This window comes from Mizuhopecten yessoensis, unplaced genomic scaffold, assembly GCF_002113885.1.
Source record: "Mizuhopecten yessoensis strain PY_sf001 unplaced genomic scaffold, ASM211388v2 scaffold6169, whole genome shotgun sequence".
NCBI lineage: Eukaryota > Metazoa > Mollusca > Bivalvia > Pectinida > Pectinidae > Mizuhopecten > Mizuhopecten yessoensis.
The window spans coordinates 2,562,474-2,589,440 of NW_018406415.1; the positions used below are offsets into that span (position 1 = coordinate 2,562,474).

Below are 26,967 nucleotides of genomic sequence, written 5' to 3' on the forward strand. Positions count from 1 at the left end.
GACGTAATTTTCTCGCACAAACCAATCACGTAACAATCAATACCTGCTCCAAAGAGAAGATAACTCTGCAATACGCAAAGACGGAATAGTGTATTAACAAAGTCACTGTTTGCGTGTATTCATGCGTTCATAGGGACATTGACGATTATTTTTTGACTTCATAATAAACATATCTAAACTGACCCCAAGTAATCCGATATCTTGTCTAATTGAAATATTTTTCAGATAAAATCCCATTTCTATTTGAAAACTACCAAACATGACCTGTGCAATTCGACATCCAGTGTAATCTGACCATATGTTACGTAACACAGGATGTCGAATTAAACAAGTGTCATTATATATATATATATTCTCATTAAAATCTTATCCTTTAATAACGGACTAGCACGAGATTACTCTCTCCCATCGAAAGGAGGGCTGGTAGAAAACGTATATACATCTTAGCTATAATTAAGGTGATAATCAAATATGAACGGTTGCCAAAAAAAAAAAAAATCAGTCAGCCGAAAATAACAAGTAAGGAAGTAAGAAAAGAAGTGATAAATCGCTAGCGTCGCAATGGGTGCAGAATATCAATAGCACACACATGTACTTTTAGTTTCATCAACGTCCTCCTCGGTAACGACACGGAAGAAAGACCCCAGTTCTACAGAGGGGTCCCATATTAGTCGCCTAGCTCTTACGATAACAAGCAGTAGTGTGGGATTTTTATCCTTTTATTTATATTTATCAAGTACACAATACTTGTTTTATTGCTGTCGTGTTTACAGCGACAACAATTTAAAGAGTGATCGACTTCAGTGACGGTTATTGTGAAGATGATAGCAATGATGATGATGGTGGTGTTGGGTGGTGGTGGTGGTGATGATGATGATGATGATGATGATGCATCGTGAAAATGACGTCCGGCACAAAATACCTTTATGTATTTACCACGAAAATGACTACCCCCCACCCTGCAGAAAGATCCATACGTCATGATGTGAAAACCTTTCAGCAGATGGCTAATCTGGGGAGTGATGATATTACGGATGTACACCTACGAGAAGTCAAAAAAATCCTATATTAAACTTTTTTCTTATTTCTTATATTGATTTTTGGAAAAAGGAGTTAATGGCATAGTAGAAAATGCAAAAAATACTATGTGTCCGTGTGTTCGTTTTTGTGCTATGCTTGGTCAAAGATACCAATTTAACACAACATGTGATTTTAGGTGATTTTTTGGGTTTTGACCAGTTGCAGAGCAAATTTCAGATATATATGAATGTTTGTAGAATTGATGAAAATATTATTTTCTTTTAAATTCTGGAAGTAAAATTTCTTAATCCTATTCTTTTAACCCAGAAGCAGATTTTAGTTACCCTTACCCCCTATTTTTTAATGAAAAAATACTCATTTTTTTACTATTTTTTGCATATTAAACACTTGATATAAAAAGTTCAGCTATTAAACTTAAATATTTAATAAATTAAAAGAAAATATGTTTCTCTTTCTAAAATATCCACAAAAATGGGGGTCCGTGGGCTTCTTTTTTTGTCCAATTATCATTTGTGTTATTTCTACCTTTTTCGGGGTCAAAAATAAAAAGTGCTTCAGTTACAATAAATATGTAAAAAAAATATCAATAATGTATAATTTTCCAGTTTGTTGTATACTATTTTTATCATATTAAACATTATGAAGTTGAAAATCAAAATTGAACCTGTTACAATTAAAAATGGCGACACAATGACAACTTAAGTGATCAATCTAGTGTCAAAAAAGGTGAAAGTTATGCCTTTTTTGAAGCGCAAGAAATACCCATTGAATAGGTATTTTTTTTAATTTCTTGGAAAAAAAGTTCTACAAACAACAGGCATCTAGCTTTTTGACATATTTTTCAGATGCATGTTTGGTAATAAAAATGATCATAATTTGTTAAATATTACAAAAACCCGTTACACCAGATCAAAACGAGACTTGAACGTGATTGAAACCTCAAAAGAGTACATCCTTAATTTATAAGTGATTAGTTTATAAGTTGTAAAAACTTGTTTCATAAATATTGGTAAAAAAAGGAAGTTTATATCTATATTAAGTAATGAATCTGAAATTTCATGGCAACAAGAAGGTGTGTATCAGGATGTGAGAAATACTTTGAATCATGCTACTTCGAACGTGAATAAGAAATTAAAAATAATATTTATATGCAATTCCTCAAACGTTTACATATAACTTTAAAATTACAAAATATCTTCCCCAATGATATCCAAATATAACACATATACAATGTATGAAATTACATCTCGATTTCGACCGTAACAAATCTATCCTCTCCGACAAAGCCTGTCTCCGGTAACAAACACGATGATTCCCAACCCCAAATAAAATAAATGAATAAATTCGAAAAAATAACCCAACAACAACAAAAAAAGATTTATTTGCCCATGAACAAAGTCAACTGTGCCCACACGATTCAATAATGATATGAAACATATTTTAAGATATTGCAACACTTATCCTGTCAATTTTTATTTTGCTTCGTCACCTCATTGTATCTGCATGGACTTGTATACACATGTATATATTTAAGAACAATTAAAATCAAGTTAGTAATACAACTTGTAAAATGCAATCATCTATCTCCAACTTAAGAAGTCGATTACCCCCGATTTTTAATCTGGAAACTATTAAGATTAAAGATTAAAGAAATAACAAAATAGTTTTTAGTTGCTCATTTTTAACCATGTTTATTTTCAAGAAAGCACTAATTCAAGGCCGAAAAAAATCAGTACAGTAAATCTCTCAATTATATTTTTGACACACCCTCAATGCAGACAGACGATTTATTAAATAGACTTGTTGAGTGAGTTAACATCAAATGTGAACTAATTTACTATAGAAGTGCCCGGATCGACTAATTGATAAAACTGATATCACTATAATATAGTTCACTTATAAAGGACGAGTCGATCCGACCTCCAATCAGACTGATTGTTTAGCCATATAGTTTAATCATCGTGTTATTGTCCAGAAGGTGTCCGCTACTGTTAATTAGTAAACAATACCATGATTAATTCATGTTTGTTGGGGGGCAATTTCTGCCTGACCGGTGTCTTAACAGGAAGTCACCCCTAGCAACAGAAGTCCCAATCAGCTGGTACATATTTCCCACAATGCCTCAGTGGGCTTTGTGTCATGGGAGACTCGTCATGATCGGGCGAGAAGAAGGGAGAGACATGGAATAGAAAAAATGTAGAAGTCTACACTCAATTCCTAATCAAAACCTGAAGAAAGATGGCAAAAATGGCGAGTGCCCTGAGTTCTAAGACGTCTGAATTTATAGTAGGTCAAAACAAATATCGTCTAGTCCGGAAAATAGGAAGTGGATCGTTTGGGGATATATATCTTGCCATTCACCAATCAAACGGAGAGGTACGTTGTTAGTATGTGTATATCACATTCTTTGTTTGTGTTTGACCCCGTTTTGGTTAAACAATGACATACGTTCAGGCGATTATAACCCTTTACCTATCTGTTACATTGAGTATTTGTTCTAGATCACATACAGTACTGTACGTACAGCAACAAGATTCAACATGGCCAGTTAATATCAAACATATTTTATAAGTAGGATTATCATATTTCCTTCAACAGATCAAATACATTGCTTCCATATTTTACTATATTTGACTATTTTTTCGACCATATTTGATTAATTATTGTATATATTCCATTGTAAATCCCCCCTTTTATACCCTGTTTGTGTAGAAAAACGGGCACCTGTTCCTTGTCAATCAATTAAAATGGTGTTGTTTTTATATATATCAGGAGGTTGCTGTCAAACTAGAATCGGTGAAAGCGAAACACCCACAGTTGTTATACGAAAGTAAACTGTATAAAATTTTACAAGGAGGTGTTGGAATACCTCATATAAGGTGAGTTTTTACATATTCACAGATACAGATCCTCATTGGGGGTCTGACTGCTATGTTTCTTCTTCATAGATACAACTACAAACATTACATTGTTCATGTCTATATTTAAGAGTATATACAATGTTCAACATAGTTCTAAAGACCTAAGATATATGTATACACCCAAGTTGTGAATTGAAGTGGGATCTATGGCGTATTGTTTACACCATTATTGATCTGTGATTTTTTTAAGAGATAACATGTTGTTTTGCCTATACAAGAGATGACCTTTAAATCCTTAGATGCTTTGTTTATTGACATGTACATATACCAATCTGGTAAAATATCAAGAAAAATATAAGTCAAGCACATTACATGGTATATCCCCCCATGTTTCTCTTATTTAAAAGTAATGACACATTTAATGTTATCCCTATGCTAATCAGATTCTTAAATTGTTAACCCTGGTTTGTGTTTCAGAATGAGAATTTNTCAGAACTAACTCTCCCCCTCCGCCCCACACACCCCATTATATAATCAGCATATCAATTAAAAATATATACCATATTTGCCATTTATCATTAGACCTGGACAACCCACATGGATGAAATTCAATATTTTTACATTTAGATTGATACATAAATGGTACCTGGTAGTCAGATTGAAAAATAAGTGATGGCTATTTATAGACTATTCCAAAACTAGAAGCAATAACATGTACATGACACAGGTATGACAGTAAGATCGCTAGATGACAAATGCAAATATTTTTCTGACTAAAGTTATGTTGATACTCCCCCCTCCCCAGTTTTTAAGTGCACTGGGCACCATCTATGACGAATATACATGTAGTATGATTATGAATGTTTGGCTTAACTAGTTCACTCCTGAAAGTTCATAATGAAATATTCCAACCTTTGAATTGGAGGAATTTTTGATGATTTTGTTAAAAATCATTTACCAGTTATACCTAAAATTTCAACAAATAATATGTTCCTATAAATTTGGCTTTGATCTAGGAACACTTCTGGAAGACTTTCATATAATTAGTATATAATTAAAACAAAGAAACTTTATCATTTTGCGTAATAGTTTATGAATTTATTAAATTTCTGTTTTCAGATGGTGGGGTTCCGAGCAGAGTTACAATATATTAATTATGGACCTTTTAGGGCCAAGTCTGGAGGATCTCTTCAATTTCTGCTCCAGGAAATTTAGCATGAAGACTGTTCTCATGCTAGCAGATCAGGTAAAACCATGTTTAGACAATAGGATGCCTTGTTTATATACGTGTTGCTCGCATGAGAATACATGTTGTTTTCTGTGAAGTGTGAATATACTTATTGGCAATAGTAGTGTGACCTTTTAACAAAACTCATCAACAGTACCAGTACTTGTGTCTAATGTCTTTTTAACAGGGTTCGTACAGGCATTTGACAGATCTAGACCTAATCATAAGGCTGGCCTTGAAAAACCCAACAATTGATGCAAAGGCCCTTAAAGACACTAAATTTATCAAAATCTTCTGAAAGAATCAAAATGAGCCTTGAATTTGATTAGATGATCATTAAAATATGATTGTATGTATATCAATTTTTGGTGGTTTTGTGGTGTTATCATAAAAATGTATCATAAAAATGAATTCAGAAAATACACAAAAAATAACATCTGTTATATTACTAGCTATTTAACTTCTAGATTTTAGGATAACTGATCAGTTTTGATTTAAGGGTTGATTGGTGTTCTATGGTAAGTTTATATAGAGACATCTAGGTTACACATCTAGATATCTGTTTTTTTATGACAATTTGCAAGTGGCGAGAAATTAAGACTTAATTTCACTGATAAGGCCCAAAAAGCTGTGAATTTCACAGTGAAATTCCTGTACGAACCTTTGTTAAAATCATGCCGGGATTGTGACATAAATGTTCCTTGTGCAGAATTTGACATCTGTTCTGTGCCATTTAACTGTACCAGAATCAAATCTCATGTACATGATAGATGCCAACATTTGTGATATCAACATAATACATGATAACATATCAATATATTGTTAATGTTACTAATACAACTGTATATTAATCTAACTTGCTGTTCTTTTGAAAACAATTGATACTCATGACACAAAATTTCCTTTCGCATTCTGCTTCAGTCTGAGGCATTAAAAGACAAACCTTATTACAAAGCTGAGGTTAATATATACCTTGTTCAAAAATAATAACTTTCAGAAAAAGCAGAAAAAACCCAACATAAAATATGTTGTGCAATGTGCTGTAGCATTTTCTGTACAGAAATATAAGCATTGAGTCGACGTCTGTCTAATTTTAATTGGATCTACTGAGCTAGAGTGACAGTCTAGATCTGCTGTATGAAAACCTATAGTCAGACAATTACATGAATGTTAATTGTAAGTTTCAGTCCTAATAGTAATAGAACTTGTTCTATTGTCAAAAAAAGAGATAACCCCAGATCATGTTTGTGATCATCCTTGATACTCCAGGGGAAGCGCTCACCTCTGCTCTCTGCATTCCTGGAATATGTCATGACAAAATCAAAGGCTCGGTAGTCCACGTGTGTGCCACCTTGTGTATGAGACAAGAAGACTAGTTTGATCCTTGATGTACAAGTACACCAAAAGAATCCTTTGGTTGTGTAACAGTAAAATTGACTGGCTTTTAAGACGCGTGTCACTCCTCTAATCTTCAAAAGAAAGGTACCAGCCTAGCGATTGGTCAGTTGTTTAACCTTAGACCCAATTCAACCAAATATCTAGTTGCTTGCCTTCAATTTTGTCTGGACATATACTAGGGGTACCCGTTGAAGAGAGCGAAAGTGAGCGTGTAACCCATGGAGTATCGAGGATGGATTGTGATGCAGATCTTAACAACTAAAAGTTTGAAGATGATGAAGTCCTTGTATAAACTAATATGTGTGGATTGTTTTCAGATGATAAACAGGATTGAATACGTCCACAACAAAAACTTCATCCACAGGGATATCAAGCCAGACAACTTCTTAATGGGAATAGGTCGTCACTGCAACAAGGTAAGGCCAAACAAAATGAAGGCTTCATGTAACATAACTGAAAAAATGGGGCAGCTATGGTTTTCTTTATATTTTCTTTTCTTTATTTTGAGGGGGGGTGTGTGTGTGTGTGTTGTGTTAATTTAAGAAATTGTAAAGAATCTTCAAACATATTTAGGTATTTCAAAGTTAATTTGGGATTTAAATTTTGTTTTGGTACATGCCTTTGAGGTAGAGAGGGTATTTATACAGTTGCCTTGTTTGTTTACACAAGTCAATCAATTTATTTGCATCCGTTGGACAAGTTATCCCAGCACTGATTGGAAGGTGTTCTTGTGTCAGAGATGAAATGGAATTAAAGGGTAGGAGGTGAAAATTAGGGTCTCTGGGTGTGTACCTGAAACATTCATTTTTTTTTCTTTCTGTCTAAGTTGATGATATCATTAATCTCAGGGGATGAAATGTTCTATGATTCCATGCTTTATTATTTATGATTTAAGTCCTGTTAATTCTGCCACCTTCGTTCCCACTCAGCCTAGCTACAGATCACATTTCACGGAGCTAGGAAAATATACACCATTCAATTTCAAGGTTATATTCTTAAATTTACAGGTGTTCCTAATAGACTTCGGGCTGGCCAAAAAATATCGTGACAGTCGTACCAGACAGCACATTCCTTACAGAGAGGACAAGAATCTCACGGGCACGGCCCGTTACGCTAGCATAAATGCACACCTTGGCATTGAGCAGAGTCGCCGAGACGATATGGAATCCCTCGGATACGTACTCATGTATTTCAACAGGTCAAGTCTTCCTTGGCAGGGATTAAAGGTAACAGGTCACAATTTATGTGATGTTGTCAATAATTTCGTTGATTGCCTGAAGTCCCTATTTTTCACAAATATGAAGTGCATCAATAAAAATGCAGTCCATTTCACTTCAGCTGATAGCTTTTATTGACAAATTTTGATCAAATTTGATACAAAGATCAAGTATGAGAATCTTTTACAGTTAGTACAAATTTTAATTTCTTGTAAAAAAAAGTACATATGTGGTGTATAAATATTTGTTCCCCGTGTTTATTAAGTATAAATGTTCCCTGACCCTCCAAATTATTTCCTTACTGAATGTGTTCTCAGTTTTCTCAGAATGTCTATTGGGTTGATTGGTAATTGCATAGCAAACACAATTTTATGGATCTTCATGTGACCTGGTTAGATACAGATAAAAAACATGTTTTCTCTTCATTTCAAATCTTACAGCGTGTCATATTGTGATCATGACTGGAGTCTGTTTATATTGATATGACAAAATTCATCAAATATTTTTCTTTTAAATTTTCAAGGCCAACACAAAGAAACAGAAGTATGAAAAAATTAGTGAAAAGAAGATGTCAACACCTGTTGAAGTTTTATGCAAAGTGAGTATATAAACATTCAAAATATTATCGTCATGTTTATCATTATACAAACAGCGATGTCCCTTGTACATGACGAAAACTGTAAAATCTCAACAAATTGACCCTTGTTTATCATTATACTGTAAATCATTATACAGTAAAACAACAATGTCCCTTGTACATGACGAAAACTGTAAAATCTCAACAAATTGACCCTTGTTTATCATTATACAGTAAAACAGCAATGTCCCTGGTACATGACAAACACTGTAAAATCTCAATAAATTGACCCTTGTTTATCATTATACAAACAGCCATGTCCCTTGTACATGACGAACACTGTAAAATCTCAATAAATTGACCCTTGTTTATCATTATACAAACAGCAATGTCCCTTGTACATGACGAACACTGTAAAATCTCAATAAATTGACCCTTGTTTATCATTATACAAACAGCAATGTCCCTTGTACATGACGAACACTGTAAAATCTCAATAAATTGACCCTTGTTTATCATTATACAAACAGCAATGTCCCTTGTACATGACGAACACTGTAAAATCTCAATAAATTGACCCTTGTTTATCATTATACAAACAGCAATGTCCCTTGTACATGACGAACACTGTAAAATCTCAATAAATTGACCCTTGTTTATCATTATACAAACAGCGATGTCCCTTGTACATGACGAACACTGTAAAATCTCAATAAATTGACCCTTGTTTATCATTATACAAACAGCAATGTCCCTTGTACATGACGAACACTGTAAAATCTCAATAAATTGACCCTTGTTTATCATTATACAAACAGCGATGTCCCTTGTACATGACGAACACTGTAAAATCTCAATAAATTGACCCTTGTTTATCATTATACAAACAGCAATGTCCCTTGTACATGACGAACACTGTAAAATCTCAATAAATTGACCCTTGTTTATCATTATACAAACAGCGATGTCCCTTGTACATGACGAACACTGTAAAATCTCAATAAATTGACCCTTGTTTATCATTATACAAACAGCAATGTCCCTTGTACATGACGAACACTGTAAAATCTCAATAAATTGACCCTTGTTTATCATTATACAAACAGCAATGTCCCTTGTACATGACGAACACTGTAAAATCTCAATAAATTGACCCTTGTTTATCATTATACAAACAGCGATGTCCCTTGTACATGACGAACACTGTAAAATCTCAATAAATTGACCCTTGTTTATCATTATACAAACAGCAATGTCCCTTGTACATGACGAACACTGTAAAATCTCAATAAATTGACCCTTGTTTATCATTATACAAACAGCAATGTCCCTTGTACATGACGAACACTGTAAAATCTCAATAAATTGACCCTTGTTTATCATTATACAAACAGCAATGTCCCTTGTACATGACGAACACTGTAAAATCTCAATAAATTGACCCTTGTTTATCATTATACAAACAGCAATGTCCCTTGTACATGACGAACACTGTAAAATCTCAATAAATTGACCCTTGTTTATCATTATACAAACAGCGATGTCCCTTGTACATGACGAACACTGTAAAATCTCAATAAATTGACCCTTGTTTATCATTATACAAACAGCGATGTCCCTTGTACATGACGAACACTGTAAAATCTCAATAAATTGACCCTTGTTTATCATTATACAAACAGCGATGTCCCTTGTACATGACGAACACTGTAAAATCTCAATAAATTGACCCTTGTTTATCATTATACAAACAGCGATGTCCCTTGTACATGACGAACACTGTAAAATCTCAATAAATTGACCCTTGTTTATCATTATACAAACAGCAATGTCCCTTGTACATGACGAACACTGTAAAATCTCAATAAATTGACCCTTGTTTATCATTATACAAACAGCGATGTCCCTTGTACATGACGAACACTGTAAAATCTCAATAAATTGACCCTTGTTTATCATTATACAAACAGCAATGTCCCTTGTACATGACGAACACTGTAAAATCTCAATAAATTGACCCTTGTTTATCATTATACAAACAGCAATGTCCCTTGTACATGACGAACACTGTAAAATCTCAATAAATTGACCCTTGTTTATCATTATACAAACAGCGATGTCCCTTGTACATGACGAACACTGTAAAATCTCAATAAATTGACCCTTGTTTATCATTATACAAACAGCGATGTCCCTTGTACATGACGAACACTGTAAAATCTCAATAAATTGACCCTTGTTTATCATTATACAAACAGCGATGTCCCTTGTACATGACGAACACTGTAAAATCTCAATAAATTGACCCTTGTTTATCATTATACAAACAGCGATGTCCCTTGTACATGACGAACACTGTAAAATCTCAATAAATTGACCCTTGTTTATCATTATACAAACAGCAATGTCCCTTGTACATGACGAACACTGTAAAATCTCAATAAATTGACCCTTGTTTATCATTATACAAACAGCAATGTCCCTTGTACATGACGAACACTGTAAAATCTCAATAAATTGACCCTTGTTTATCATTATACAAACAGCAATGTCCCTTGTACATGACGAACACTGTAAAATCTCAATAAATTGACCCTTGTTTATCATTATACAAACAGCAATGTCCCTTGTACATGACGAACACTGTAAAATCTCAATAAATTGACCCTTGTTTATCATTATACAAACAGCAATGTCCCTTGTACATGACGAACACTGTAAAATCTCAATAAATTGACCCTTGTTTATCATTATACAAACAGCGATGTCCCTTGTACATGACGAACACTGTAAAATCTCAATAAATTGACCCTTGTTTATCATTATACAAACAGCAATGTCCCTTGTACATGACGAACACTGTAAAATCTCAATAAATTGACCCTTGTTTATCATTATACAAACAGCAATGTCCCTTGTACATGACGAACACTGTAAAATCTCAATAAATTGACCCTTGTTTATCATTATACAAACAGCAATGTCCCTTGTACATGACGAACACTGTAAAATCTCAATAAATTGACCCTTGTTTATCATTATACAAACAGCAATGTCCCTTGTACATGACGAACACTGTAAAATCTCAATAAATTGACCCTTGTTTATCATTATACAAACAGCAATGTCCCTTGTACATGACGAACACTGTAAAATCTCAATAAATTGACCCTTGTTTATCATTATACAAACAGCAATGTCCCTTGTACATGACGAACACTGTAAAATCTCAATAAATTGACCCTTGTTTATCATTATACAAACAGCAATGTCCCTTGTACATGACGAACACTGTAAAATCTCAATAAATTGACCCTTGTTTATCATTATACAAACAGCGATGTCCCTTGTACATGACGAACACTGTAAAATCTCAATAAATTGACCCTTGTTTATCATTATACAAACAGCAATGTCCCTTGTACATGACGAACACTGTAAAATCTCAATAAATTGACCCTTGTTTATCATTATACAAACAGCAATGTCCCTTGTACATGACGAACACTGTAAAATCTCAATAAATTGACCCTTGTTTATCATTATACAAACAGCGATGTCCCTTGTACATGACGAACACTGTAAAATCTCAATAAATTGACCCTTGTTTATCATTATACAAACAGCAATGTCCCTTGTACATGACGAACACTGTAAAATCTCAATAAATTGACCCTTGTTTATCATTATACAAACAGCGATGTCCCTTGTACATGACGAACACTGTAAAATCTCAATAAATTGACCCTTGTTTATCATTATACAAACAGCAATGTCCCTTGTACATGACGAACACTGTAAAATCTCAATAAATTGACCCTTGTTTATCATTATACAAACAGCAATGTCCCTTGTACATGACGAACACTGTAAAATCTCAATAAATTGACCCTTGTTTATCATTATACAAACAGCGATGTCCCTTGTACATGACGAACACTGTAAAATCTCAATAAATTGACCCTTGTTTATCATTATACAAACAGCGATGTCCCTTGTACATGACGAACACTGTAAAATCTCAATAAATTGACCCTTGTTTATCATTATACAAACAGCAATGTCCCTTGTACATGACGAACACTGTAAAATCTCAATAAATTGACCCTTGTTTATCATTATACAAACAGCGATGTCCCTTGTACATGACGAACACTGTAAAATCTCAATAAATTGACCCTTGTTTATCATTATACAAACAGCAATGTCCCTTGTACATGACGAACACTGTAAAATCTCAATAAATTGACCCTTGTTTATCATTATACAAACAGCGATGTCTCTTGTACATGACGAACACTGTAAAATCTCAATAAATTGACCCTTGTTTATCATTATACAAACAGCGATGTCTCTTGTACATGACGAACACTGTAAAATCTCAATAAATTGACCCTTGTTTATCATTATACAAACAGCGATGTCTCTTGTACATGACGAACACTGTAAAATCTCAATAAATTGACCCTTGTTTATCATTATACAAACAGCGATGTCTCTTGTACATGACGAACACTGTAAAATCTCAATAAATTGACCCTTGTTTATCATTATACAAACAGCGATGTCTCTTGTACATGACGAACACTGTAAAATCTCAATAAATTGACCCTTGTTTATCATTATACAAACAGCGATGTCTCTTGTACATGACGAACACTGTAAAATCTCAATAAATTGACCCTTGTTTATCATTATACAAACAGCGATGTCTCTTGTACATGACGAACACTGTAAAATCTCAATAAATTGACCCTTGTTTATCATTATACAAACAGCGATGTCTCTTGTACATGACGAACACTGTAAAATCTCAATAAATTGACCCTTGTTTATCATTATACAAACAGCGATGTCTCTTGTACATGACGAACACTGTAAAATCTCAATAAATTGACCCTTGTTTATCATTATACAAACAGCGATGTCTCTTGTACATGACGAACACTGTAAAATCTCAATAAATTGACCCTTGTTTATCATTATACAAACAGCGATGTCTCTTGTACATGACGAACACTGTAAAATCTCAATAAATTGACCCTTGTTTATCATTATACAAACAGCGATGTCTCTTGTACATGACGAACACTGTAAAATCTCAATAAATTGACCCTTGTTTATCATTATACAAACAGCGATGTCTCTTGTACATGACGAACACTGTAAAATCTCAATAAATTGACCCTTGTTTATCATTATACAAACAGCGATGTCTCTTGTACATGACGAACACTGTAAAATCTCAATAAATTGACCCTTGTTTATCATTATACAAACAGCGATGTCTCTTGTACATGACGAACACTGTAAAATCTCAATAAATTGACCCTTGTTTATCATTATACAAACAGCGATGTCTCTTGTACATGACGAACACTGTAAAATCTCAATAAATTGACCCTTGTTTATCATTATACAAACAGCGATGTCTCTTGTACATGACGAACACTGTAAAATCTCAATAAATTGACCCTTGTTTATCATTATACAAACAGCGATGTCTCTTGTACATGACGAACACTGTAAAATCTCAATAAATTGACCCTTGTTTATCATTATACAAACAGCGATGTCTCTTGTACATGACGAACACTGTAAAATCTCAATAAATTGACCCTTGTTTATCATTATACAAACAGCGATGTCTCTTGTACATGACGAACACTGTAAAATCTCAATAAATTGACCCTTGTTTATCATTATACAAACAGCGATGTCTCTTGTACATGACGAACACTGTAAAATCTCAATAAATTGACCCTTGTTTATCATTATACAAACAGCGATGTCTCTTGTACATGACGAACACTGTAAAATCTCAATAAATTGACCCTTGTTTATCATTATACAAACAGCGATGTCTCTTGTACATGACGAACACTGTAAAATCTCAATAAATTGACCCTTGTTTATCATTATACAAACAGCGATGTCTCTTGTACATGACGAACACTGTAAAATCTCAATAAATTGACCCTTGTTTATCATTATACAAACAGCGATGTCTCTTGTACATGACGAACACTGTAAAATCTCAATAAATTGACCCTTGTTTATCATTATACAAACAGCCATGTCTCTTGTACATGACGTACACTGTAAAGTCTCAATAAATTGACCCTTGTTTATCATTATACAAACAGCCATGTCTCTTGTACATGACGAACACTGTAAAATCTCAATAAATTGACCATAGTTTATCATTATACAAACAGCAATGTCCCCTTGTACGTAACGAACACTGTAAAATCTCAATAAATTGACCCTTGTTTATCATGATACAAACAGCAATGTCCCCTTGTACGTGACGAACACTGTAAAATCTCAATAAATTGACCCTTGTTTATCATTATACAAACAGCAATGTCCCTTGTAGACAACCAACACGGTAAACCGAGATTAATTTTCTTGATCATTAAATGGTAAAACCTCTAATATCATCTATATACATGTACTGCTTTATACCACGCACTGGTAGCGTGATAAATACATTATCATGGGCTGTCAGTATGAGAATACTGAGAAAGAAGTTGTGAACAACATGAGGATAGATTTTCCAATTTGAGATAAAAGGTAATGTCCTTAATTGGAAATATGATCCACACGAAGGTGATCCACACAAGAAAATAGTCTGTCATAATCTCATCATTTTAAGATACGAAAACAAATATTGTGAGGAAAACAACACCATTTTAAGCATAAAAGTTCATATGTAGAAGCCGATACCGATAATATAGCTTCACAATATCTGTCTACGGGGGTTTAAGGTTCATGGTATTCTTTTAGGAAAATCTTCCATTTGTTGATGCTTGTCACAGTTTAGTTTATTTTTGTTTAACGTCGAATTAATAGCTAATGTCATTTAAGGACATGCCGCCATGTGTGTAGTGTATGCATGCTTGCGTGTGTGTATGCAGAAGACAGTGTATGTTGGTGTGCTTGGCTTCTTGTGTTAGCGCGGATCTGATGCCGACTTTATAGTGCTCTCTCGACTAACTGAAGTACCATGCGAAGGTTGAGATTTTACAGTGTTCGTCATGTACAAGAGACATTGCTGTTTGTATAATGATAAACAAGGGTCAATTTGTTGAGATTTTACAGTTGCCATGCCATTAAATGCTGAACGTTAAGAAGGGAATAACATCTACCATTTTTAAGGACTTTGGTATGTCCCAGCCTGGGGACAGAACCCATTGCCTTCCTCACATGGGCGAATGCTCAACATTAAAGCCAAAAGTGAGGTGTTGCCTAACAAGGCGCTAGGAAATAAAAGGTAGTTAGAAATAGAAAGAAAGTTAAATGTTCCAAAATATTGCAATGGGTGTCACAGACCGAGGATCTCAATGTTCATTGTGTCTAGAAGTCATTTGGAACATACAGTATTTATAATTAGTTAACTATTTATGACTGGAGACATATGCTGAAGTAGATAAACAGTTTATCACCCAAGGTTATCAGGATTTCAGAATCGTTCCAACAATTTTTCCATCACTCGCTCATAGGTAAAATTTCATGTCCTGTTAAAATAGTTTAATATATTTGACCCTTGTGACCTTGAAAGTGGAACAAAGTCATTAAATTGAACTATAAGACCTTGACTCTCGGCTAAATATCATTACCCCAGGCCTTTTCGGTATTCTGAAGGTGTTTAAATATTTCAACATTTATAAGAATCCTAGTGAATATATTTGGTCTGAAGCTCAATTTAGTCCATTTAAATACATAACATTTATTACCTAGGGCCAAATAATGCTAAATGAGCAATACAGGCCCATTGGACCCTCTTGTAAATATATAGTTTGATGGCGCGAAGTGAGATGGGGTTTCGTTTCTGTTTGTGCAGTAAATGGTCAAGATGGTTAGTGATCTATAAAAAGTGAAGACTCTCTTAAGATTTGTGACTTTTGTAGAATTGTATCAGGCATTACTTGTGCATCTTTATAAAAAAATAGAGTCTCATTACTAAGATACAAAAGGTTGGAAAGTTCCAAAGGAAAAGCATGAGTCCAGGGCCTGTATTCATCAAACTGTTCTCATGCTCAAGCAGGGATTCTGTGCCCGTACCAACTTCCTTGTAACTCGCTAAAATTCATGTCAATGATCAAAAAGTCAAATGTAAACCTTGAAAACAGTATTGGGGTTTAAGTCTTTTCAATATTTTTCCCCAGACATTGGCAAGATCAGTTTTGATTATTGATTTATAGAAGGAACAAGAACTTAGGATTGAGCCCAAAATCCATGCTTGAGCATGAGAACGGTATTCATGAATAAGGGACCATGACTCAAATATCTGAGTCCCAAAAATCACTGTGAATATATTACTAATTAAGAAACATGTAGCCTGCAATGTTTTAGCAATACCTTATACCAATGGTCTTTGTAAGATTTTTTTAGGCTGAACATAAACATTTTCAGAAAATTAATGAGCCCCATTGTAAGAGATAGGGTTCTCAAAGTGATGGCACTAGTCCCACAGGAGAATAGATAGCGTTAGGACAGGACTCCAAGATCAGTGACTAGAAAATTACTGCTTCATGTTCATGCAGTGGAGTCATGAAACTGTAACTAAGGTCATTTAGTGCTCTACTAGGAGTTGAAACCTCGAGATAGCTAGTCAAGTGCTCTACTGATTGAGCTAAAGGGAACTTTCCTCTATCAAAGTCGGTATAACGTTATGGAAGTCTTGTAAAACTTAAGGATTGTTGTGACAAACTTGTTATGCCTCCGCCATAAATTGGGAGGGGGGGCATATAGTGTTGCCCTTGTCCGTCCCGTCCCGCCCTGTCCTATCCCATCCATGAGCAGGGGCATTTATGTCTTACAGACATTTTCTAGTTTAACAGAAACTATTTATTTTGTCAATGTACTATTGTATTGAATTCCTCCTGAACATGCATATGTATATTGTACATAAAAGCAACCTAAGGTAGAGTGCTAATGGACTTATACACTTGACAGGGTTTTCCAGCGGAGTTTGCCATGTACCTGAACTATTGCCGAGGACTGCGGTTTGAGGAGGCTCCTGATTACATGTACCTGCGACAACTTTTCAGGATTCTGTTCAGGACACTAAACTACCAGTACGACTACACATTTGATTGGACATTACTCAAACAGAAGGCGGCAGCTGGAGCCGTGGCCGGGGTTGGCTCATCACAGCTCGCCACTGGCGTGAAGACAGGTGAGTGTATATACTGGGATGTATTATGTACTGTGGCTAATATTGGCACATCATAGCTCACACGTGGCATGGAGACAGGTAAGTGTACATACTGGGATGTATTATGTACTGTGGCAAATGTTGGCTCATCACAGCTCACAACTGGCGTGAAGACAGGTGAGTGTATATTATGTACTGTGGCAAATGTTGGCACATCCCGGCTTACCACTGGCGTGAAGACAGGCAAGTGTACATATATGAATGTTTTTGTTGTAAATGTTGGCTCATCACCGCTCGCCACTGGCGTGAAGGCAGGTAAGTGTCCATATTTGAATGTTTTATGTACCGTGGCAAATGTTGGCACATCACAGCTCACACCTGGCATGAAGACGGGCCGGGTAAGTGTATATATTTGGATGTATTTTGACTGTGGCATTTATTGGCACATCACAGCTTGCCACTAGTGTGAAGACAGGTAAGTGTACATACTGGGATGTATTATGTACTGTGGTAAATGTTGCTCATCTTGACACACAACAGGCATGAAGACAGGTTAGTGTATATGTAGTATATACTGTGGCTAATATTGGCACATCACAGCTCACACCTGGCATGAAGACGGGCCGGGTAAGTGTATATATTTGGATGTATTTTGACTGTGGCATATATTGGCACATCACAGCTTGCCACTAGTGTGAAGACAGGTAAGTGTACATACTGGGATGTATTATGTACTGTGGCAAATGTTGGCACATCCCGGCTTACCACTGGCGTGAAGACAGGTAAGTGTACATACTGGGATGTATTATGTCCTGTGGCTAATATTGGCACATCACAGCTCACACCTGGCATGAAGGCAGGTAAGTGTACATACTGGGATGTATTATGTACTGTTGCCAATGTTGGCACATCACAGCTCACAACTGGCGTGAAAACAGGAAAGTGTATATATTTGAATGTTTTATGTACCGTGGCAAATGTTGGCACATTACAGCTTACCACTGGCGTGAAGACAGGTAAGTGTACATATATGAATGTTTTTGTGGTAAATGTTGGCTCATAAAAGCTCGCCACTGGCGAGAAGACAGGTAAGGGTACATACTGGGATGTATTATGTACTATGGCAAATGTTGGCACATCCCGGCTTACCACTGGTGTGAAGACAGGTAAGTGTCCATATTTGAATGTTTTATGTACTGTGGCAAATTTTGTCACATCACAGCTTACCACTGGCGTGAAGACGGGTAAGTGTATATTATGTCCTGTGGCTAATATTGGCACATCACAGCTCACACCTGGCATGAAGGCAGGTAAGTGTACATACTGGGATGTATTATGTACTGTGGCTAATATTGGCACATCATAGCTCACAACAGGCATAAAGACAGGTAAGTGTTCATGTACGTATTATAACCAGGAAGCACATCATAGCTCACAACAGGCATAAAGACAGGTAAGTGTACATTTATAATATTATAACCAGGATGTATTACATACTGTGGCAAATGCTGGCTCATCACAGCTCACAACTGGCGTGGAAACAAGCAAGCAGGCAAAGAGCAATGTTCTATATACCGTGGAAAATGTAGGTTTGTTGCAGCTTGGGAATGGCTTTTCTACCTGTTTCATTTGCCATTCCCAAGCTGCAACAAACTTATATTTTGAGTATAAATAACCTGTATTTATATCTGTTGTTGTTAATCGTTTGATTACTTAACTCTGAAGATTTTTTGAGAAACAGATGTGACCATGTCTAAAATTCCCCCAGTTTAACAACCCTACTATATAGTGATCCACACACTCGTTGGATAGATCAAACATTTTCTTTATTCTTATGCATACAAAATAAAAATAAGTTTATGTATATATTGACCTTGATACACATAGCATAGATCTGTATTTGTCATTTTCCTTCCTTAATACGGTCAGTACCATTGACTTAAATATGAATTTTAATGCATGTAATTTGCATAGTTGACTATAATATTTTATCCCATTTCTTCCCATTATACAGGAAAGTGAGAGCTGACACGCTACACGAGACTGTGACTGACAAAAACACATAGAGACACACAAGTATGGACTAATATTGGAAAACAACTGCCAGTGTGCATTGTGAAATCCTCAGATGTGAATATTTGGACTGAGGGTTCACATGACCACATACGACCCAGATTCACAGGGAACATGGGAATCAGTTGTGCGTGTTATTGTAACATGTGAAATCAATACACTATGACAAGGTTTCACATTCGCAGTATGAACATGTGAAAAAAGTTTTTCTAATGTGAAAACGGTTAACATTTCATGCTTTTTATTTTCATGATTCACACTTTTTAGGGAGGATTCACATTTTGTTTTGTGTGAATCAGGTTCACATACACTGTATAATTTGTGTCAACTTTTTATGTGAAGTTCATTCACATTTGCATGATGTTGTTCTTTTTCATGATACCCTTTGCGATTAATTCTGGTTTTACGTTTTACGTTCTTGCTGTACATGGGGGTCATGTGCACATTCCACAGATCATAATTTAATGTGTTGACGTGTGTTATTCAAATGGGTTGCCGACAAGTTATGATTTAAATACTTATTTTCAAAAAGTGATACGTCATTTTCTGTTAAAGTGATAGTTCATACCAGTATATTCAGTTCTAATGTTGCAAAACATTTTTTTTTTTTTACATGGCTCATAAAATTCAGGGTGTAGAGAAATTGAGATTTTATTTGGTGTTTAATGATATAGAGAAATCTTATGGATCTTTTTTCGTGTGATTTGTACTGTTCAAAGCTGTTTATATAATCACATCTCTGGTTTTCTACTTTCGTGTGTTGGATAATTAAGATTATAGCTATGTCAAATTATCTATTAAGAATATCTCCCAATACAATCTTTCATATAATCTTTCATACTAAAGTCATTAGGTGTTTATGATAAGGTTTTCAACAAAAGAGAAATAAGTTGTAAATGACATTAAATTTAAGCTTAGCTTTTTTATATATGGTAATGATGTGTCATTTGTGTGTGAAAATCAAAGCAAGCTTGATATAAGGATCACTGACAGTGCCATCGCAATTACTAGTTTGAGTTTAAAAAGAAATCTGAAAATCAACATGGCTGCCAGCAGCCATCTTGGATTTTGTGATAAATCAAATGGCTCCTGATTGGAAACTGTTGAGTTGAATAAGTTTTAAAATTGCTGACTAAATGACAGATAGTGCACTGTTTAAATTAAAAACAGAAATTAATGGAATATGGTACATCTCATCCAAATATTTCTTGTCATAATTGACAATGCGATCTATTCCTGTCTGAGTTACTTGGCATGTGTGTTTGTTTAGCAAGTGTAAATGTAAACCTTGTATCCACAATATCAAATCGTTTTTAACTAGTACTGTTATTATCACAATCAATTCCCAAAGATGTTGACATTTTAGATGGTGTCCTTTCAGGGTTGTGGTAATTTTGTCAGGCAAAACAGATAGATACAATTCATATCGCCAAAAAAAAAGAAGCAACATCTTAAATATATGAATGGTTATCTAGATGTCATTAAAGAAAGTTTAAATATTTTACACACATGCTACATACGGACAGCTTATTTTTTTCCCATTAGATCCAACCCGACTACAACTAATGGAAGGGAGATAACTCGAGTTAGAAGAGGCGTGGCATTCATTATTTTAACTTCAGTTAGAAGAGGCCTGACATTCATTATTAGAACTATTAAACGTACCATTTTTGGATTTGAATCATAAAAAAAGATCTGATCTAATATTGATATTGATATCAATGTTATTTTCATTGTAAATATACAGATTTTGTTATTATATCCTTCTCCCAACCCTAGACAGTGTATGTGTGTTTGTGAGAGTTGATATTGTATATTATTTTATCTTTAAAGCACAGATATGTGCTTTCATACCTATTACAATGGGGCATTGTATGTTCCAGCACTTCAATTAATGGTAGAATGATAAATTTTGATAAAATTAACATAGACTTATGATTTTTTTCCCCTAAAACTTTTTCTCCATTTGGATTTTTCCCCCCATCTTTTTGCAGTATGATAGAAGTTCTGAAAATTCTATTTATACCACAAGTAAAAAAATCTATGAAGATAAACATACAGTGAAATCTTATACAATCACCTTAGCAGACATCCTGTATTAAGAGACCACTTGCATCAGGACACCATGTTTTGGACTGTCTGAGGATGGTCTCGAAATACGGTTTAGATTGTACTAATTAACAGACCTAAATCGGGCCCATAATATGTAACTGCATTCTGATGACTAATACTTGTAATGAAAAGCAGGGAGAACCCTGTTTTGAATGTTTCGCTACCTTCAATTGATAAGTTACAATCAAATCATCCCATCTCCAACAACGTCTTGTAAACAGAGTTTTGTCCTACAAACCTTGATAGTTCAACATTTATTTGTTATTTTTTTTATTAATTTTTATTGGAAACACTATATAAAAAAACAACAACAGTCTAATAATAATAAGTTAATGCTGAAGACAGATGATTGCAATTTTTTCTTTCAATAAAATGTATTTCAATTGCTAAACATTAAAATCAGGATTAAAATTGCTTACCTCATTGGTCGTTCGTTAGACATGAAACTTCAGATTGATTGGAAATTGTAGAAATATGCAACTGTAAAATCAATTATCACATAAATTAAACTCCAAATGATATTACAAGTATGATTTATAGCCTTCTCATAATTGTACTTACAAAGTGGTGCACTTATTCAGGTTTTTGTGCTGAGTGACGTATGTGTAGTGTAAAGTGTATGTTTGTATTTTGATCTCAGTTTCGTTTCTTCATGATATTAATCCATGCGAGTATAAAACAGTGCCGGCTGACTTGTGAAAATTGTTTAAAAGATGTTGATGCTAATTCAAGGAATGATTTGTCTGGAATTCAATCATTTTTCTTTCTTCTGCAAAGTATATTTGCATAACTGTTTTCCAGAATGGCTGTATTTTACTTGCAACTGACCGAAGTGGCTTTGTTCTTGTGCAAGTGGTAAGGACTTAACCATGTACACAGAACCAATTTTACCAGAAATGACCTACGGTATACTTATAAAATTGTTTTCAATCCCTTTCCAAGAATGGGGTGCGCTTTTTAGCAGAAAGGAAGTATCTTACTGTTATACCATATCCCTTTCACTCGTCTATGTTGAAAGAGTTATTACGCTTATTTCCTCTGACACTAAATACTAGTAAAATAAGGTTTTACAACTGTTCTTAAAATACTGCATCCTTCATAGGAATACCAATATTCACTAGTACAATTAAACCTTCATGGACGAGTACCTGTCTTTAAGGACATCTTTTAAGCATACACTAGTTTTATTGACACGTTTCATACTTGCCTACTTTTTGAAATTTTCCATAGGCATAAGGCATACTCAAAATTAAAAAAATTAGTGTGTGTGTAAAATGTGTGTATACCTCTCGGGTGAAAAATAACACTTTAAAATGGCATCTTTTGAACTATACACTCATATGAAATCATAAGATTTAAGAAAATAAGAAAAGTTTAACAGTTCACTAGTTGAAAATGTTAAATTGTAGGGTTCAAAATGGGAGTTTCCCCCCGAAATAGGGAGAGTTGGCAAGTTATCGAGTCCTAGACCGGGTCAATAAAGTAAGGCTCACTGTATAGGTTGTCATTTACCCTGTTTATTCATGCATCTTTAAATATTTTTGAATTAAATGTTACATGGTTTGGAAAACTGATTTGGTAGGGCATTAATGAAGCACAATTAGTTTTATGATCAATTTTAAGTATATTTTTTTTTTATAGATTATAAAAAAAAAATTAAAAAAAATTACATGTGATAATCAAAATGACATATAGAGTAAGGTTAAGAAAATCACACGTCTACCTGGAATACCATGTCTTTGCTGGAAATTATTTCTGATCATGAGGCTTCATTCACGGCGGCAAAACAAAAAAAGTCAAGCAATTAAAGCTCAAAATACTTCCAAAGGATTCGATACAGTTTTATTAGATACATGCTATTTATTTCAAGACAAATATCAACTATTCACCAAATTTATTTTCAGGGTATGACCTAGAAACTTGACATGTTGTGTCAAAAAATGATTTAAACAATCAAACCTGCTCATGCCATAAACCTCTGTTAAGAGACTTCATCTAATACCAAACTTCTGTACAGATCAAAAGAGTTCCACAGGAGAAAATTATTATATATTTTTTTCAGATGAAATGTTTTTGAAATTATTCAAGGTGTAACTTAACTGAATCGAAATGTCATAACAAAGAATTCATCAAGTCCAAGACAAAGACACACACATTGCAACGTCAAATAGAAATTGACTTAAAATTCTTATACAATGAATTGCACGTCTGGTTCGAGGTTCATTCAACTCTATATAGGCTTTAAGACGCATCATATACGATTACCCTTATAGGGTATGGAAACACTAGAACAAAATGATGCGCTCATTTATGTTTGCCTCTCAGAATTTAGTTCATATTCATGGGCGGTACAGGGACCCGCAGAGTAGTTTTTGTTGATTTAGTCAAAACTTCCTCTGAGAAAGACTACGCCAGGAGACTTTCAGCATATCATAATTCATTTGCATACTTTCTTTATGGAGAAAAATATTCAAAATCGTGGTGATCATCATAACATGAATTTATAAAGGAAAACTCCATCTGTTCAAGCTTAAACAAATATTTTGCATAGGTATTTTTTCCCCTTCATGGCTGAAAGAGAAAACGATAATGAGAGTGTTCTCCCTTATAAATGACGTGCATGAAAGTATGTTCTATTGGTGTGTAATTCAGCTTTTTTACAAAAAGATATATATACCCAATAACTTTCTTTGACATTTAAACATCTCGCTGTATACATATATATATATATATATCTCTCTCATGAACTAACAACATTCATATTTCAAAATTTAGAATTCGTAATTTAAGCAATACATTTTTCCTGATGATTGAATAATAGCATGTACATACATCTAGATTCTATAGACAATAACATCCATACCAGTTTTAAAATATGACTACTTTCACTTGTATTGAAAATCATTTGAAATTGGAAATCACTTGAAACTGGTATGTATGCATAGTTGTGACCAGACTGGGATAGATTATCCTATGTAGTCCAAGTAATATTTGGAATTTTAATATTTTGATCTTTACGTTACAATGATCATGTATAGACATGAATTAACATGTGTTGTATGAAGACTTGTTGTAAATGATTTATTCGTGTAAGTGGTAATTCAAGTGACGTTTTCTGTAAATTTCAATTTTTATTTTAACTGTTCTCTAGTAGAGGTTTGTGGAAGCGTTTTAAAATCACGACAAAATTTTTAAAATTTATGAAATGTTTTTAAGTAGAGACATAGTACTTTAACAATTTTACACAGGGACGTTGATTGTTCCGAAAAAAGAACGTAAACTGTAAATAATGTATATACCTGTATCATCTATTTAAAATTGCATTTACCATCTCTGTATCATATTATGTATGAACTATTTGGTCCAACAGATTCAAAATGTAAATATCTTCTGTGTGCTTTAACGGTTATCTAAATTATCCAAAACTTGACTCATAATTTTGAAATGATTGAATTTTTATTTTTTCCAAGTTTGTGCTTTGTGTTTGAAAGTATACTTGCTGTGCTTATTCAGAAGGATAGGACAAGGTTGGGTAGTAGTGTTGCTAAACATAATGTTCATGGTAAATTATAAGTAACGACGTTTATTTCCACAAAATTATGTTACCTATGATGTCTTTGGTATGAATTTAACAGTTAAATTAAAGATTAATCATACAATAACTTGTGTTTTTTGTTTGTTTTTCAAAATGATAAATAAAAAAGAGTAGTTAATCCCTTCACCCTTAAAGTCTCATTTGAACCTTGCTTAATCAAAGACTGTGCAAGTCCAGTTTAAACATGTATTTATCGGGATAAATGAGTTGAGGGTGTGGAATCATCTTCAAACTTTCGTTAAAGACGCATGTTTGGGTCCATGGTACCTCGTCTGCATATCAATGGGTTTAAGTTTGTATTTGTAGCTCACATGGCCCGGAGGCCAAGGTGAGCTTATGCCGTGGCGCGTTGTCCGTGGTCCATCGTCCATCGTCCGGCGTCAATATTTTACTTTGAACAACTTCTTCTTAATAGCTAAAAGGCCTAAGGTGATGATAGTTGGCCAGTTGTATGCTTGGATGAAGGGCTACCAAGTTTGTTCAAATGAATGACCTTCACTCAAATTCAAGGTCACATGGGGTCAGTTGTCTTAAAACCCCTTTAAACGACTTCTTCTGAATAACCAAAGTGCCCATGGTGATTATATTAGTCTAGTAACATGCAGGCATGAATGGCTACCAAGTTGTTCAAATGAATGACCTTCACCTATATTCAAGGTCACAGGGATTAAATATGTTAAAACCTTAAATGACTTCTAAATAACCAAAGTGTCCAAGGTGAATTTATTTGACGAAAAGCATTCAGGGATGAGCCCTTCATCCAGGGTGATTATATTAGTCTAGTAAGATGCAGGCATGAATGACTACCAAGTTGTTCAAATGAATGACATTCAAGCATTATGAAGGTCACCGGGGTAAAATATGTTAAAACGACCCTCTGTGAATAACCGAAATGCCCAGGATGATGATATTTGGTCAGTAGCATACTGGCTTGAAGGGTACCAAGTTTATTCAAATGAATGACCTTGACTTATATTAAAGGTCACTGGGGTCAAATATGTCAAAATCTTTAAATGACTTCTTTTAAATAACAAAAATGCAAATGATAGTGATATGTGTCCGGTAGCATGCTCGGATGAAGGGATGACCAGTTTCCATGGGAATGACCTTGGCACACTTTCAAGGTCACATCTTGTCATTTGTGTCTAAATCTTTCATATGCATTAGTCATCTTCTCAATTTACAAAAGGTATAGGGTGGTTGTATTTGACAAGTTGCATTCTGGGATGAAGGGTTATAAATGTGTTTAACTTAATGTCATGATTGACTTTCAAGGTCACAGGGGTCAACTGCGTTTAAATCTTTGAACAGGTTCTTTTGAATGACTTTGAGTCAAGACACTGATATTTTGCCTGTAGCTTTATTTTCATCCAATTTCAAGGTTACGATTGTGAGATCAATACCAGGTGAGAATCAAGGCCCATTGCGCCTTTTTTTTTCAATGTTGGTAGAACACAGATAAGTGCGTAGAACCAACGTCATAGTTTCTTTAAAGATGGATGTTTGGGTCCATGGTCCCTCGTCTGCATATCAATTACGTGTGTTTTAATTTGTGTTTTCTCAACGTAATAAGTTGAAAACACGTACATTGGCTAAGGGTGAAGAACTGATGTTAAAGTTACTTAAAATATGGATGTTTAGGTCCATGGTTCCTTATCCGTATACCGGAGAGCATGCAGCACATGTTTTAGGGAATGCGTTG

At 34.4% G+C, this 26,967-nt stretch overlaps 1 protein-coding gene across 1 annotated transcript; it reads left to right on the plus strand.

Annotated features, from left to right (window-relative positions):
* The first annotated feature begins 3,142 nt into the window (after nucleotides 1-3,142).
* LOC110451732 (casein kinase I-like) lies at nucleotides 3,143-25,332 on the plus strand. Its single transcript, XM_021499896.1, has 8 exons — nucleotides 3,143-3,417; nucleotides 3,814-3,920; nucleotides 5,022-5,148; nucleotides 6,846-6,944; nucleotides 7,536-7,754; nucleotides 8,269-8,343; nucleotides 17,284-17,506; nucleotides 19,500-25,332. Exons 1-8 carry the CDS (start codon nucleotides 3,280-3,282, stop codon nucleotides 19,505-19,507), a joined length of 996 nt encoding a protein of 331 aa, XP_021355571.1. The 5' UTR covers nucleotides 3,143-3,279; the 3' UTR covers nucleotides 19,508-25,332.
* The last annotated feature ends 1,635 nt before the right edge of the window (nucleotides 25,333-26,967 follow it).